Genomic DNA, 16471 nt, shown 5'->3' with positions numbered 1-16471 from the left:
ACCACTTACGGACAATATGCAAGACCTTTGGTGAGAAAATCCTTCATTGACCTACAAGTATCTGGGAGTACAGTTAGACGAGAAGCTAGACTGGACTGCCAACACAGATGCCTTGTGCAGGAAGGCACAGAGTCGACTGTACTTCCTTAGAAGGTTGGCGTCATTCAATGTCTGTAGTGAGATGCTGAAGATGTTCTATAGGTCAGTTGTGGAGAGCGCCCTCTTCTTTGTGGTGGCGTGTTGGGGAGGCAGCATTAAGAAGAGGGACGCCTCACGTCTTAATAAGCTGGTAAGGAAGGCGGGCTCTGTCGTGGGCAAAGTACTGGAGAGTATAACATCGGTAGCAGAGCGAAGGGCGCTGAGTAGGCTACGGTCAATTATGGAAAACCCTGAACATCCTCTACATAGCACCATCCAGAGACAGAGAAGCAGTTTCAGCGACAGGTTGCTATCGATGCAATGCTTCTCAGACAGGATGAAGAGATCAATACTCCCCAATGCCATTTGGCTTTACAATTCAACCACCAGGAGTAAGATATGTTAAAGTGCCGGGGTTGATTGTATTTAATGTATTTAAGTAAACTACTTAAGAACTTTTTAAAAGCTATTATTAATGCTTTTTGAGAGAGTGATTTAGATGCATATCATATTTTTACTGAGTTAAGTATTGTTTGTAATTAGTTTTGCTATAACAAGTGTACGGGACATTGGAAAAAATGTTGATTTTCCCCATGGGGATGAATAAAGTATCTATCTATCTATCTTTCTATCTACAGGCCTGCTATATAGTGTGAGAGAGCAGATGAACTCGATTGAACCCAGAGGAGATCAAAGTTCTTATTGACAGTGATTTGCTAGCTGTTAAAATGAATACCTCACTATATAAAAATCACTATGCACATTTTGTCACTGGGTAAAAAAATGTACAGTACATGATTTATGTGCACACTGGTCATTACAAGTTAGAGGGGATATTGGTGGGAAGGTGGGGAGACCTCCAGTGTCCCTGATGCCCTCACCTACAAGATGTGCATCCAGCTGCAGCTTGTAACCCTGCACCTTAAGGAGTTGGAACTTGAAATGGATGAATTCTGGATCAGCTGGGAGTCTGTTATATACATGAGGGGTAGAAATCTTTACGTTACGTCTCAATCTAAATGTGCAATGTGTAAGTTATAGTAATTTCTAATAAATAGTTTGTACATAGGATAGTCAATATAGCAGAAATGCAATTCCATCAGCATGAATTAATCAGTCTGATGGCCTGGTAGAAGATGATGTCCTGAAGCCTATTAGTCCTTTTGCTGTGGGACCGTTTCCTGGATGGTAGCAGCAGGAATAGTTTGTGGTTGTGATGAATTGGGTCCCCAATATCCTTTGGGCCCCTTTTAAACACCTGTCTCTGTAAATGCCCTGAATCATGGGAAGTTCACATCTACAGATGCGCTGGGCACCACTCTCTGCAGGTTCCTGAGATTGAGGGAAGTACAGTTCACATACCAGGCAGTGATGCAGCCAGTCAGGATGTTCTCAATTGTCTCCCTGTAAAATGCTCTTAAGATTTGGGCCCATACCAAATGTCTTCAATGATCTGAGGTGAAAAAGGGGCTCCTTTGCTCTTTTCACAACACGGCCGGTTTGTACAGACCATGTGAGATCCTTGTTGATGTTTGTGCTGAGGATCTTAAAGCTGTTCACCCTCTCAACCCCAGATCCATTGATATCTTGATGTCAATATGGGTTAGCCTGTCTCCAATCCTCCTGTCATCCACAATCAGCTCCTTTGTTTTTGTGCCAATGAGGGAGAGTTTGTTTTCTTGACACCAGTCAGATGTTGTTCATACCTCAGATAGAGTCAGTGATCAAATGGTTGAGCATGGTGCGATGAATGTGCTGAGCTGTGTATATCACAATGCAAGAAGCATCGTAGGAAAGCCAGATGAGCTCAGGACAGGGAATTATGGTATTGTAGCCATTACTGGGACTTAGTTGCACCCAACAGTCTGAGGGATTTAGAGGAACAAATTTGTAGAGAGATTGCAGACCATGCCAAGAAACAAAGGTTGATTCAGTAAGTGATTTTAACTTTCCATATATTGACTGGGACTCCCATGCTGTAAAAGACTAGATACAGCAGAGTTTGTCAAATGTGCCCTTAATCAGTACGTAGAATTCCCAATGTAGAAGTGTGCAATAAGCTGTTAGGAAGTGATCCAGGGCTGGTGACAGAAATTAGTGATCATAATCCATGAAATTCAAAGTAAAGGTGGAAAAAGAGAGGTCTGGATCATGGGCTGAGATTCTCAATTGGAGAAAGGTCAATTTTGATGGTATCAGAAAGGATCTGACAAGTGTGCTATCGGACAGGCTGTTATCTGGCAAAGGAGTACATGGTAACTGGGAGGCCTTCAGAAGTGAAATTCTGACGGTGTAGAGTTTGCATGTGCCTGATAAAATAAAAGTTGAAAGGTAACTGGTGCAGGGAACCTTGGTTTTCAAGAGATATTGAGGCCCCGGATATTTTGTTCCTCTAAATGCCTCAGACTGTTGGGTGCTACCAAGACTCATTAATGACTACAATATCATAATCCCATGCCCTGAGCTCATCTGGCTTTTTTTTAGTCATCTTCTGTTGGTTTCTAAAAGCTTCCATATAGGTTTTGCTCTATATTTTGCCCTCTCTTTGGCTTTGGCTTCTCAGTTTAGCTACAGTTTTGTCCTCCTGCCTGTCCAATGCTTCCACTCCCAGGAATCCATGCAGCTCAGTGGGAACAGGGAATGGAGACACTTAAATGGAGCCAGGTCACAGATTGTACATGGCAGAAGTGCCCCATTCTTGTAGAGATAGGAAGAGCATCAGAGAATTTGAGGGTCATTCCAGATACCAGCTCTGTGTCCTGTTAGAAGATGATTTCTGTCTCCAGCTTGGGTTGAACTTCATTGTAACAGTTTAATGGCAGATGACACCTTGATAACCCAAGTGTTCTCACTGCAATGATGCCCTTCACCCATTAATGGATTTTGTAAATTGTTTTACAGGTTAAAAATGACGAAGACCTTGTCTACGGGAATCTCGAACACAACACACCAGTTTTGTTGTCTCTGTCCAGATATTTAAGAAGTGGAGCAAGGGATTCACTGGATCATCCTTCCTGCTCAGACTGTGGGAAGGGATTCACTTGCTCATCACAACTGAAGGTACATCAGCAAGTTCACACTGGGACAAGGCCATTCACCTGTTCTGTGTGTGAGAAGGGATTCAGAAAGTCTTCCCACCTGTGGACACACCAGTTAATTCACATTGGGAAGAGGATGGCCGCCTGCTGAATTTGTGGGGAAGGATTCACTTGGTCATCTGACCTAATGGCTCACCAGCAAATTCACACCAGGGAGCGGCCGTTCACCTGCTCAGACTGTGGGAAGGGATTCACTTGCTCATCTCAAATGAAGGTACATCAGAGAGTTCACACTGGAGAGAGGGCGTTCACCTGCTCAGACTGTGGGAAGAAATTCAGTTGCTCATCTCAATTGAAGGTACATCAACGAGTTCACACCGGGGAGAGGCCGTTCAGCTGCTCAGACTGTGGGATGGGATTCATTTGCTCATCTAATTTGAAGGTACACCAATCAGTTCACACTGGAGAGAGGCCTTTCACCTGCTCAGACTGTGGGAACGGATTCACTCAGTCATCTAAACTGAAGATACATCAGAGAGTTCACTCTGGAGAGAGGCCATTCACCTGCTCAGACTGTGGGAAGGGATTCACTCAGTCATCTCAACTGAAGGTACATCAGCGAGTTCACACTGGAGAGAGGCCGTTCAGCTGCTCAGACTGTGGGATGGGATTCATTTGCTCATCTAATTTGAAGGTACACCAATCAGTTCACACTGGAGAGAGGCCTTTCACCTGCTCAGACTGTGGGAAGGGATTCACTCAGTCATCTAAACTGAAGATACATCAGAGAGTTCACACTGGAGAGAGGCCATTCACCTGCTCAGACTGTGGGAAGGGATTCACTCAGTCATCTCAACTGAAGGTACATCAGCGAGTTCACACTGGAGAGAGGCCGTTCAGCTGCTCAGACTGTGGGATGGGATTCATTTGCTCATCTAATTTGAAGGTACACCAATCAGTTCACACTGGAGAGAGGCCATTCACCTGCTCAGACTGTGGGAAGGGATTCACTCGGTCATCTCAAGTGAAGATACATCAGAGAGTTCACTCTGGAGAGAGGCCATTCACCTGCTCAGACTGTGGGAAGGGATTCGCTCGGTCATCTAAACTGAAGATACATCAGAGAGTTCACACTGGAGAAAGGCCATTCACTTGCTCAGACTGTGGGAAGGGATTCATTCGTTTGTCCTCCCTAATTGCTCACCAGCAAGTTCACAACAGGGAGTGGCTGTTCACCTGCTCGGACTGTGGGAAGGGATTCACTCAGTCATCTCAACTGAAGGTACATCAGCGAGTTCACTCTGGGGAGAGGCCATTCACCTGCTCAGAGTGTGGGAAAGGATTCACTCAGTCATCCCACCTACAAGCGCACCTGTCAGTTCACACTGGGGAGAGACCGTACACCTGCTTAGACTGTGGGAAGGGATTCGCTTCATCATCTCAACTACAGAGACACCAGCGAGTTCACATTGGGTAGAGGCCTTTCTCCTGCTGTGAATGTGGGAAGGGATTCACTCAGACATCTAACCTTATGTAACTCTCACTTCGCCTAGCAGCTTAATATAGGGGGTGTTCACGCCACCCCCCCTCCCCCACCCCCCCCCCAGCCTGGCCAAACTTAAGAAATCTCGTTTGGGTGGATGTTGCATGATGTGTCCCCTGTTACAGATCAGTATCCCAAAATAACAAACAGTACACAATATGTCATTAAAGGACTGAGCTCTATAATTCTTACTTTCACTATAGGGTTAGTAAAGAAAAAATAAGGGCCCATTTTCTCCATTTGTGTCTTCTCATCTCTCCCAGCAAGCGACCATGAAAATCTCTCTTCCAGACTCAATGAAAGAACATTTCTCTCATTGGATAGCATCGCACACCACAACCCTTTTATCTCTGCTACAGAGAAACCAATACCTCAGCAGTGAAACATTACAGAGAGGCCATTACATTAGCAGTGAAACATTGCCGCATGTTACACTTGTGAGAAATTGGCGGGTTCACATTGGGGAGAAAGTTTCAATGAGCTGCATGCTGGATATTTGTCCATCACCGTTGCTGAATGCAATTTCGAGAGTGACTGTTGGTGCTGAACTCTGCAATTATTGCTGCTGCTCACCACATCCAGTTCTACACCCTGGTCACTGGGCATGGGAGGAGTTGCTTCTGCTGCACCTTCACCTTTAATGGGACTGGATCAGTGACAAATAAATCAGTTCTATTTTAAACTGTCTCCGGTATTTAGTGAATTTACAACACACCTAGTGTACAGTGGAGAGTTAACTCATGCCGGCTGGACCCTGCCAGTGATACTGTTTGCGACAGTCCTTTTACATCTTCCCTTGTTGTTCATCTCTCACTCTCCCTGTGGGGGGGGGGGGGGTTTCCAGTCACTACTCTGTGGGTGAAGAGGTTTCCCTTGAATTTTCTGCAGATTGAGGAAGTCGAGCTGACTACAGTTCTGTCTGAGATGTTCTTCGCCCCTCAAATCTCTGGGCTGAGGAAGAATGACATTAGTTGTTAACCTCCCTATTCAGGGCTCATTTCCACATTATTTGTCATTTTCCCTGCTTCTGAAGGGTTGTTAGAAAACACCACTGTCCTCCAAACACTGAAAGTAGTATGGGAAACCATTAGTTTGATGTTCAATGGAGCAGGGACAGAAACCAGAGGTGGGTCCACACAGGGCATTGTTTGAGGCTCTGAACGATGGTCAGCGTAAGAACGTATGATGAGGAGAAGGGAATCAGCAACAGGGTGTGGCAATGAGTGACAGAGTAGCAACATTTCGAAGCTGATTGACAGAGAAAATCATTCAGTTATCTGACTGATGACACAAACAATTCCTGTTGTGAGGTGCTGCACTGGCCGAGGAACGTGTGTGTGTTGGGAATGGTTTTGTCTATTGAGGGAGTTGTTCCTGCTTGTTTATCCTGTAATATTATATCCAGATGGTTATTATAGATTGTCCTATTTGGTATAATGTATTGATTATCATATAATTTGTAAGATTTTGACTCTAAAGGTGGATCAGGCTTGAACTTACGGTGCCTCGATGAAGTGATGGAGGGCATTCATGCGTTTGTATTTTGAAGCAAGGTTTTGGTGAATCATATTTGCCACTGATTGTACCTTTGTAAGTAATCAGATTGAATTAAACTGCTGTAGGGTCCTGAAATGTGTTGGATTGTGTCTGATTTCTCTTGGCATTTTCTACACAGACAGACAGACAGACAGACATACTTTATTGATCCCGAGGGAAATCGGGTTTCGTTACAGTCACACCAACCAAGAATAGTGTAGAAATTGGTGCCTTATTGTTTGTATTTCATGTACTTTCGATTTTTCTTTCCTTTTGTTGACCACATTGATGTGTATTTCTGCAAGGGACCCCTTGTCAAGTGATTTTTGACAGGTCATGACCATTGCATCTGTTATCTCTTCAGCAGCCTCTCTCAGGTGTTACGAATCCCCAGGTTTCGTTTGCTGTGGACTGTCACTTTAAGAAAGTTCCTGAGTGAGGCGGGACTAACAGTGACGTCAGCAGGCAGCTTTCTCAGCTGAGAGAGAGAGAGCGAGATAGAGATTTAGAGAGAGCGATACATATAGATAGATATGAGACACACACAGTCGGAACGAGGGAGACAGAACAGCTACTCCCGTAGTCTGAGTAAGACTTTTATTTAGAACTGCCAGGGCAAGGTTTGCTCCAGAATGTGTGTCTGTCACTTCGTATAATCCAAAGGAGTAGATTTAGGAATGTAATGTGGGACCACTTGAAGTCAACCCTTACCTGGATATGTTATGTGGTAGTCACTTGAAGAAGACATTCGTCTGATATATCTAAGTGGATTTTGGATCGATTCAACGAACAAAATCTTCGACGACAGTTTGCGTTTACCTGTGGAATTCGACATAATTGCCTTCTCTCTACAATTATCCTGGACTACAAGTATCTCTCTCTGATCATTTATTCCTCCGATTACTGAAGTTTCCTACGTTACCATCTCCAGACTCTAAGCCTTGATCCCCCAGGCTCGATAGTTTAGGAGTTATATTTACCCATATTTATAGATAGACAGATAGATAGATAGATACTTTATTCATCCCCATGGGGAAATTCAACTTTTTTTTCCAATGTCCCATACACTTGTTGTAGCAGAACTAATTACATACAATACTTAACTCAGTAAAAAAAAATATGATATGCATCTAAATCACCATCTCAAAAAGCATTAATAATAGCTTTTAAAAAGTTCTTAAGTCCTGGCGGAAGAATTGTAAAGCCTAATGGCATTGGGGAGTATTGACCTCTTCATCCTGTCTGAGGAGCATTGCATCGATAGTAACCTGTCGCTGAAACTGCTTCTCTGTCTCTGGATGGTGCTATGTAGAGGATGTTCAGAGTTATCCATAATTGACCGTAGCCTACTCAGCGCCCTTCGCTCAGCTACCGATGTTAAACTCTCCAGTACTTTGCCCACGACAGAGCCCGCCTTCCTTACCAGCTTATTAAGACGTGAGGCGTCCCTCTTCTTAATGCTTCCTCCCCAACACGCCACCACAAAGAAGAGGGCGCTCTCCACAACTGACCTATAGAACATCTTCAGCATCTCACTACAGACATTGAATGACGCCAACCTTCTTAGGAAGTACAGTCGACTCTGTGCCTTCCTGCACAAGGCATCTGTGTTGGCAGTCCAGTCTAGCTTCTCGTCTAACTGTACTCCCAGATACTTGTAGGTCTTAACCTGCTCCACACATTCTCCATTAATGATCACTGGCTCCATATGAGGCCTAGATCTCCTAAAGTCCACCACCATCTCCTTGGTCTTGGTGATATTGAGACGCAGGTAGTTTGAGTTGCACCATATCACAAAGTCCTGTATCAGTTTCCTATACTCCTCCTCCTGTCAATTCCTGACACACCCCACTATGGCCGTGTCATCAGCGAACTTCTGCATATGGCAGGACTCCGAGTTATATTGGAAGTCTGATGTGTACAGGGTGAACAGGACCGGAGAGAGTACGGTTCCCTGCGGCGCCCCTGTGCTGCTGACCACCGTGTCAGACCTACAGTCTCCCAACTGCACATACTGAGGTCTATCTGTCAAATAGTCCACTATCCAATCCACCATGTGAGAGTCTACTCCCATCTCCGTTAGTTTGTGCCTTAAGATCTTGGGATACGCATAACACTGTTAACTTTTGTTTAATTTGTTTAACTTAAAATATTATAAGTAGTTACTAATAAAGATAATGGTTTTAACATCAAAACCAGACTCCGGTGTAAACTGTATTGCTGCTGATTTGTTTCTAAAACGTTACACAGGGCTCTATGATGTACTTCTTCTGGTCCAGGTGTCTTATCCACTTTAAGAACCTGAGTTTGCCTCGCACGTTTTCCTTTGTAATAACAATGACATTCACTCCTGCTCCCTGACACTCATGGATCTCTGGCACACTGCTGTGTCTTCCACAGAGAAGACAGATGCAAAGTACCTATCAAGTTGATCTACCATCTCTTCCCCATTTCCACCTCATGAGCATCATTTTCCAGAGGTCCAAAATAAACTATCACCTCCCTTTCGCATTTTTTTTATAATGGTGTATATTATTGTCTAGTTTGCTGCGATATTTCACCTTTCCCCTTCATATAGCTTTTTGCAGTTGCCTGTTGTTGGATTTTCAAAGCTACCCAATTATCTAACTTCCTACTCACTTCTGCTACCTGAAAAGCACTTTCCTTGGCTTTTATACAGTCCATAACTTCCTTTGTCAGCCACGGTAGCCTAGCCCCGCCGTTTGTGAACTACTACTGCGGGAAATTATGACCTATTCTGTACATTATGAACTATTCCCAGAAACGTCAGCCACTTCTGCTTTGACATCATCCCCACCAGTATCCTTCTCAAATCCACCTGGGGAATAACCTCTCTCATGCCTCTGTATGAATTCCCTTTATTCCATTGTGATACTATGCATGTGACGTATGCTTCTCCCTTAGAAACTGCAGCAGGAATTCAATCATTATGATCACTGCCTTCTGATGGTTCCTTTACATTAACCTCCCTAACAAGATCTGGGTTATTACACAACACCCAATCTAAGATAGCAGTTCCCCGAGTAGGCTCAACCATCAGCTGCTCTAAAAATCCATTTCGTAAGCATTCAATACATTCCCTCTGTTGTGATCTCACACCAATCTGACTTTCCCAATTCTCCTGCAGATTGAAGCCACCCACTGCTTTTACAAAGGAGAGAACGTGTTTTGGAAGCTGAAAAGCCTGAAAGTGAACACACCAGGGTGCGGAAAGAGGCAGCTGAAGAGATTGTGAAGGCATTAGAGTCATAGAATACTACAGCACAGAAATATCTTGTCCGTCCTTAATCTGCCGAGTTCCAACAACTTCCACCTGGACCAAAGCCCTCCATATACTTCTCATCCATGAACATAAGCAAACTTCTCTTAAAGTTTGAAATCGTCCCTGTCACTTGCTCTGGCAGCTCGCTGCACACTCTCCCCGACTCTGAATGAAGAAGCTCCCCCTAAGTTTTCTTTTAAAGTAATGAGTAATGATCTATCACGAATCACTAGATTTTGGAACGGTTCTGGCAAACTGGAAAGTTGCAAATATCACTCCACTCTTTAAGAAGTGAGGGAGGGCAGAAGAAAGAAAATTGTAGGACAGTTAGTCTGACCTCAGTGGTCAGGAAGACGTTAGAGTGTATTAAGGGTGAGTGTTTTTGGGTACTGTAATTGGGGATGCATGAAGAAATAGGCCAAAGTCAGCAGGATTCCTTTAGAGAAAATAGTGTCTGACAAATCACTTGGAATACTTTGAGGAAATAACAGGCAAGATAGATAAAGCAGAAGCAACGGATGTTTTTAGCTTGGATTTTCAGATGATCTTTAACAAGGTACCCCATTCAAGGCTTATTGAGAATGTAAGCAGGCATGGGATCCAAGAGGACATTGCTTTCTGGATCCAGAAGTGGTTTCCCCACAGAAGGCAAAGAGTGGTTGTAGTTGGGTCATATTCTGCATGGAGGTCGGTCACCAGTGGAGCACCTCAGGGATCTGCTCTCGGACCCCAACTCTTCGTGATGTTTATAAATAACATGGATGATGAAGTGGAGGGATAGGTTAGTAAATTTGCTGGTAACACAAAAGTTGGGGATGTTCTGGATAGTGTGGATGGCTGTCAAAGGTTACAGCGGGATATTGATAGGCTGCAAAACTGGGCTGAGAAGTGGCAAATGGAGTTCAGCCCAGAAATGTGTGAGGTGGTTCATTTTGGTAGGTCAAATATGATGGCAGAATATAGCAATAATGGTAGGACTCATGGCAGTGTGGAGGATCAGAGGAATCTTGGGGGTCCGAGTCCATTGGACACTCAAAGCGGCGATAGATAGATAGATAGATAGATAGATAGATAGATAGATAGATAGATAGATAGATAGATAGATAGATAGATAGATAGATAGATAGATACTTTATTCATCCCCATTGGGAAATTCAACATTTTTCCAATGTCCCATACACTTGTTGTAGCAAAAACTCATTACATACAATACTTAACTCAGTAATAATATGATATGCATCTAAATCACTAACTCAAAAGCATTAATAATAGCTTTAAAAAAAAGTTCTTAAGTCCTGGCAGTTGAATTGTAAAGCCTAATGGCATTGGGGAGTATTGACCTCTTCATCCTGTCTGAGGAGCATTGCATCGACAGTAACCTGTCGCTGAAACTGCTTCTCTGTCTCTGGATGGTGCTATGTAGAGGATGTACAGGGTTTTCCATAATTGACCGTAGCCTACTCAGCGCCCTTCGCTCAGCTACCGATGTTAAACTCTCCAGTACTTTGCCCACGACAGAGCCCGCCTTCCTTATCAGCTTATTAAGACGTGAGGCGTCCTTCTTCTTAATGCTTCCTCCCCAACACGCCACCACAAAGAAGAGGGCGCTCTCAACAACTGACCTATAGAACATCTTCAGCATCTCACTGCAGACATTGAATGACGCCAACCTTCTAAGGAAGTACAGTCGACTCTGTGCCTTCCTGCACAAGGCATCTGTGTTGGCAGTCCAGTCTAGCTTCTCGTCCAACTGTACTCCCAGGTTGACTCTGTGATTAAGAAGGCATATGGTGCATTGGCCTTCCGTGGGATTTAGTTTCAGCGCCGATTGGAAATGTTGCAGGTATACAGGGCCCTGGTCAGACCCCACTTGGAGTAATTTGCTAAATTCTGGTTGCCTCACTACAGGCATGCTTCTGGCATGGTCCCGGAGGACAGGAAGATTGCAAATGACAATCGACTATTTGAGAAGGGAGGAAGGCAAAGGAAAGCAAATTATAGTCCAGTTAGCCTAACCTCATGCTGGGGAATTGTTTGAGTCTATTATTAGAGATGAGGTTTTGGGGTACTCGGAGACTAATGATAAAATAAGTCAAAGCCAGCATAGCTTCTGTACAGGGAAATCTTGCCTGACAAATCTGTTAGAGTTCTTCGAGGAAGTCATAAGCATGATGGACAACCGAGAGGCAGTGGATATCATTTACTTGGGTTTTCAGAAGGCATCTGATAAGGTGTCACACATGAGACTGTTTAACAGGATAAAAATCAGAAGAAATACTGGCATGGATAGGAAGAATGGCTGACAGCAAGAGGGAGCGAGTGGGAATTAAAGGAGCCTTTTCTGGTTGGCTAGCAGTGACTAGTGGTCTTCATGGGGCAGTAATTGGTCCGCTGCTTTTCACATTATTTGTCACTGATTTGGATAATGGAATTGCTGGCTTTGTGGCAAGGTTTGCGGGTGATTCAAAGATAGGTGGAGGCGTTATTACTGCTGGGGAAGCAATGCGACTGCAGCAGGACAGACAAATTTGAAGAATGGGCAAAAACTGAGAGAGGGGGAGTAGTGAAGGAAGAAACTTCTTGGGATATAATGACAGACAGACAGGCATACTTTATTGATCCCAAGGGAAATTGGGTTTCGTTACAGTCACACCAACAAGAATAGTGTAGAAATATATCAATATAAAACCATAAATAATTAAATTATGCCAAGTGGAAATTAGTCCAGGACCAGCCTATTGGCTCAGGGTGTCTGACCCTCCGAGGGAGGAGTTGTAAAGTTTGATGGCCACAGGCAGGAATGACTTCCTATGACGCTCAGTGTTACATCTCGGTGGAATGCGTCTCTGGCTGAATGTACTCCTGTGCCTAACCGGTACATTATGGAGTGGATGGGAGTCATTGTCCAAGATGACATGCAACTTGGACAGCATCCTCTTTTCAGATACCACCGTCAGAGTGTCCAGTTACACCCCCACAGCATCACTGGCCTTACGAATGAGTTTGTTGATTTTGTTGGTGTCTGCTACCCTCAGCCTGCTGCCCCAGCACACAACAGCAAACATGATAGCACTGGCCAACACAGACTCGTAGAACATCCTCAGCATCGTCCAGCAGATGTTAAAGGACCTCAGTCTCCTCATGATATAGAGACGGCTCTGACCCTTCTTGTAGACAGCCTCAGTGTTCTTTGATCAGTCCAGTTTATTTTCAATTCATATCCCCAGGTCCACACTGACCCCTTGGATGGAAACGGGTCACCGGTGCCTTAGCCCTCCTCAGGTCCACCACCAGCTCCTTAGTCTTTTTCACATTAAGCTGCAGATGAATCTGCTCACACCATGTGACAAAGTTTCCCACTGTAGCCCTGTACTCAGCCTCATCTCCCTTGCTGATGCATCCAACTATGGCAGAGTCATCAGAAAACTTCTGAAAATTTCCTTAACGATTCTCGAAAGATCATTGCTAATGCATTCATATCTCTTCAGCCATCTCCGGTTGGTGTACCACCTGATCCAGCTGACCTATTTACCTTCAGACCATCTGTTTCCCAAGAACCTTCTCCCGGGTAACATAACTTTAAATATTCTGACCACTAACAATTGGGACTTCCATATTCCTGCAAGTGTCTTCGACAGATAAGAGTGATGCACAATACTTATTCAGTTCATCTGCCATCACCTTCCGCACCCACCCCATTACTACCTCTCCAGCATCATTTTTCCCAGGTCTGATATCCGCTTCAGCCTCTCGTTTACACTACATGTACCTGAAGAAAAAATTGGTATCCTCTTTAATATTGCTGGCTAGCTCATCTACGTATTCCATCTTTTCCTTCTTAATTATTTTAGTTGCATTCTGTTTGTTCTTAAAAGCTTCCCAATCATCTAGCTTCCTAGTAATTTTTGCTCTAAGCCATCTCTTTGGTTTTTATGTTGTCTTTGGTTTCTCTTATCAGCCACGGTTTTGTCACCTTACCTTAGAATACTACTTCCTCTTTGTGATGTGTATATCCTGCGCATTCCAAATTGCTTCCAGAAATTCCAGCCATTGCTGCTCTGTTTTCAAACCTGCCTGTGTTCTTTTCAAATCAATTTTGACCAATTTTTCTCTCATGCCTGTCTAATTCTCTGTATTCCACATCTGACTTTAGCTTCTCCTTCTCTAATGTCGGGGTGAATTTGATCACATTAAGATCACTTGCCCCTAAGGGTTCTTTGAACCTGAGTGACCTAATTAATTCCAGTTCATTACAACACCCAATCCAGAATAGCTGATCCCCAAGTGGCCTCAACCACGAGCTGCTCCAAAAAGCATCTCGTAGGCATTCTAGGAGTTCTTCCTCTTGAGACCAACACCATCCTAATTTTCCGAATCACCTACATGACAATCCCCCATAAATATTGCCCTTTTGACAGGCATTTTCTATCTCCCATTCTGATTTGTGGACCACATACTTACTACTGTTTGGAGGTCTCTATACAATTCCCATCAGGGACTTTTTTTTTACATTTGCTGCTTCTTAATTCTACCCACAGTTTCTACAGCTCCCAACACTATGCCATCTCTTTCTAATGATTTTATTGAATATTTTAACAACAGGGCCACACAACCCCATGGCCAGCTTGTTCCTGGCTTGTTCTTTCAAGAAACATGTAAGTATCTGGGAAACAAGAGGACTTGAAAATGCTAGAAATCTAGAGTAATACACACAAAGTGCTGGAGGGGCTCAGTATGTCAGGCAGCATCTATGGATGAGAATCAACTTTTTGGGCCAAGACCCTTTATCGGGACTCTTGATATCCACGTATCTGGAATATCAAGAAGGAAAGAAAATAGGAAGTAGTGCACAATAGGGAAAACCTTTGAAAAATTTAGTTCAAGGCTTTAAAAAAATCTGTCAGAGCTCAATAGTTAACAAACACAACAAAGGCAATAAACACTTCCATCAACACTGACATTGAATTATTTTTTTATAAAGATATCTTGGTCCCATTTCAATCAGTAGAATTTACAAAGATAAATAAGAACTTTAGAAAACTTTAGAAAAGACTATTTACACCCAAACCCACTTAGATTAACACTAGCTTGGACAGAACGAGGAAGAGATATAACACACATGATAAAAAATCACACAACAGTCAGATAAAACTAAGTATATATTTTCATCAAAAATGAACAGGATTCAGCACTCCATGTGTGTATATGCAATCGTGATAAGCAATACAGACCAGAAAACTTAAATGAAAGACCAACTCAGAAAAATGAATTACCACTATGGAAGAAAGCATTAACCAGTGGAATGAGTATGACCCTCCATGGGAGACATCCCAACAATCTGAGCAGATGAGATGTTGACAAAGAAGCATCGAGCACTCCACTGAGAGTTCGAGACTTCTTCCCACAAACAGAGGGGTTCCTTGCAGAAATACAGGACAAGGTGGTTAACAAAATGAAAAAAAAAATAAAAAATATATGAAATACAAATAAAAAACAAAGCAGTAAGTGCAGAAAATGCCAAGAGAAACCAGACACAATCCAACACATTCCAGGATTCTGCAGTAGTTGAACTCAATCTGATCACTTGTGCAGGTACAATGAAGTTCTAAATATCATTCACCAACATCTTGCTTTAAAATACAAACTCATGAATGACCTCCATCACTTCATCAAGGCACCATAAATTCAAGCCTGATCCAGTTTTAGAGTTAAAATCTAACATTATATGATAATCAATACATTATGTCAGATAGGACAATTCATAATAATTATCTGGATATAATATTACAGGATAAATAAGCAGGAACAACTCGCTCAATAGATAAAACCATTCCCAACACACAAATGTTCCTTGACCAGTGAAGCACCTCACCACAGCTATTGTTTGTATTATCAGACAACCAAAAGATTTTCTCTGCCAATCAGCTTCCAAATGTTGCTGCTGTGTCATTCGTTGCCACGTCCTGCTGAATCCCTTCTCCTGATCATACATTCTTACACCAACCATCATCCAGAGCCCCAAACTCTGCCCTGTGCAGACCCGCCTCTGGCTTCTGACCCTGCTTCGTTTCCCAGTCTGCTTTCAGTCTTTGGAGGACAGTGGTGTTATCTTAAGAAGCAGGGAAAATTGCACATAATGTGGAAATGAGCCCTGAATAAGGAGATTAACTACGAATGGCATTCTTCCTCAGTCCAGAAATTAGAGGGCCAAGGGACATCTCAGACAGAACTGCAGTCAGCTCGACTTCTTCAGTCTGCAGAAAATTCAAGGGAAACCTCTTCACCCACAGAGTGGTGACTGTTTGGAACCCATCACACCAGGGAGAGCGAGAGGGGAACAACAGGGGAGGATTTAAAAGGACTGTCGTGGAACAGAATCCCTGGCAGTGTCCAGCCGGCCTGAGTTGACTCACACGAGGTGTGTTATAAATTCACTAAGTACTGGAGACAGAGTTTAAAATAAACTGATTTATTTGTCTCAGATCCAGAACATTAAACTCCAGTCCCATTAAAAGTGAATGTGCAGCAGAAGAAACTCCTCCCATGCCCAGTGACCAGGGTGCAGAACTGGGTGTGGTGAGCAGCAGCAATAATTGCAGAGTTCAGCACCGACAGTCACTCTTGAAATTGCATTCAGCAACGGTGATGGACAAATCTCCAGCATGCAGCTCATTGAAACTTTCTCCCCAGTGTGAACCCGGTAGTGTGTCACAAGTGTAACATGCTGCAAGGTTTCACTGCTAATGTAATGGCCTCTATGTAATGTTTCACTGCTGAGGTAAAGGTTTATATGTAGCAGCATTGTTTAGGTTACAACGGGCGATAAAAGGGTTTGGAGTGCAAGGCTATCCAATGACAGCAATGTTCTTTCTTGTGAGTCTGAAAGAGAGATTTTCGTGGTCTTTTGATGGGGAGAGATGAGAAAACTCGAAT

At 43.4% G+C, this 16471-nt stretch overlaps 1 protein-coding gene across 1 annotated transcript in view; it reads left to right on the top strand.

Moving 5' to 3' along the window:
• Window positions 1-838: 838 nt before the first annotated feature.
• LOC140722703 (uncharacterized) overlaps window positions 839-16471 on the top strand; it is a 39932-nt gene continuing 24299 nt past the window's right edge. The window contains exons 1-2 of the mRNA XM_073037401.1: window positions 839-1126; window positions 3040-4319. Coding sequence (XP_072893502.1) covers window positions 3364-4319 — 956 coding nt within the window. The 5' untranslated portion in view covers window positions 839-1126; window positions 3040-3363. The remainder of the gene's footprint in view (window positions 1127-3039; window positions 4320-16471) is intronic.

Source organism: Hemitrygon akajei, unplaced genomic scaffold, assembly GCF_048418815.1.
Source record: "Hemitrygon akajei unplaced genomic scaffold, sHemAka1.3 Scf000085, whole genome shotgun sequence".
Classification (NCBI taxonomy): Eukaryota; Metazoa; Chordata; class Chondrichthyes; order Myliobatiformes; family Dasyatidae; genus Hemitrygon; species Hemitrygon akajei.
The sequence above is the reverse complement of the archived record's forward strand: the minus strand, read 5'-3'. Positions and strand labels throughout refer to the sequence as shown.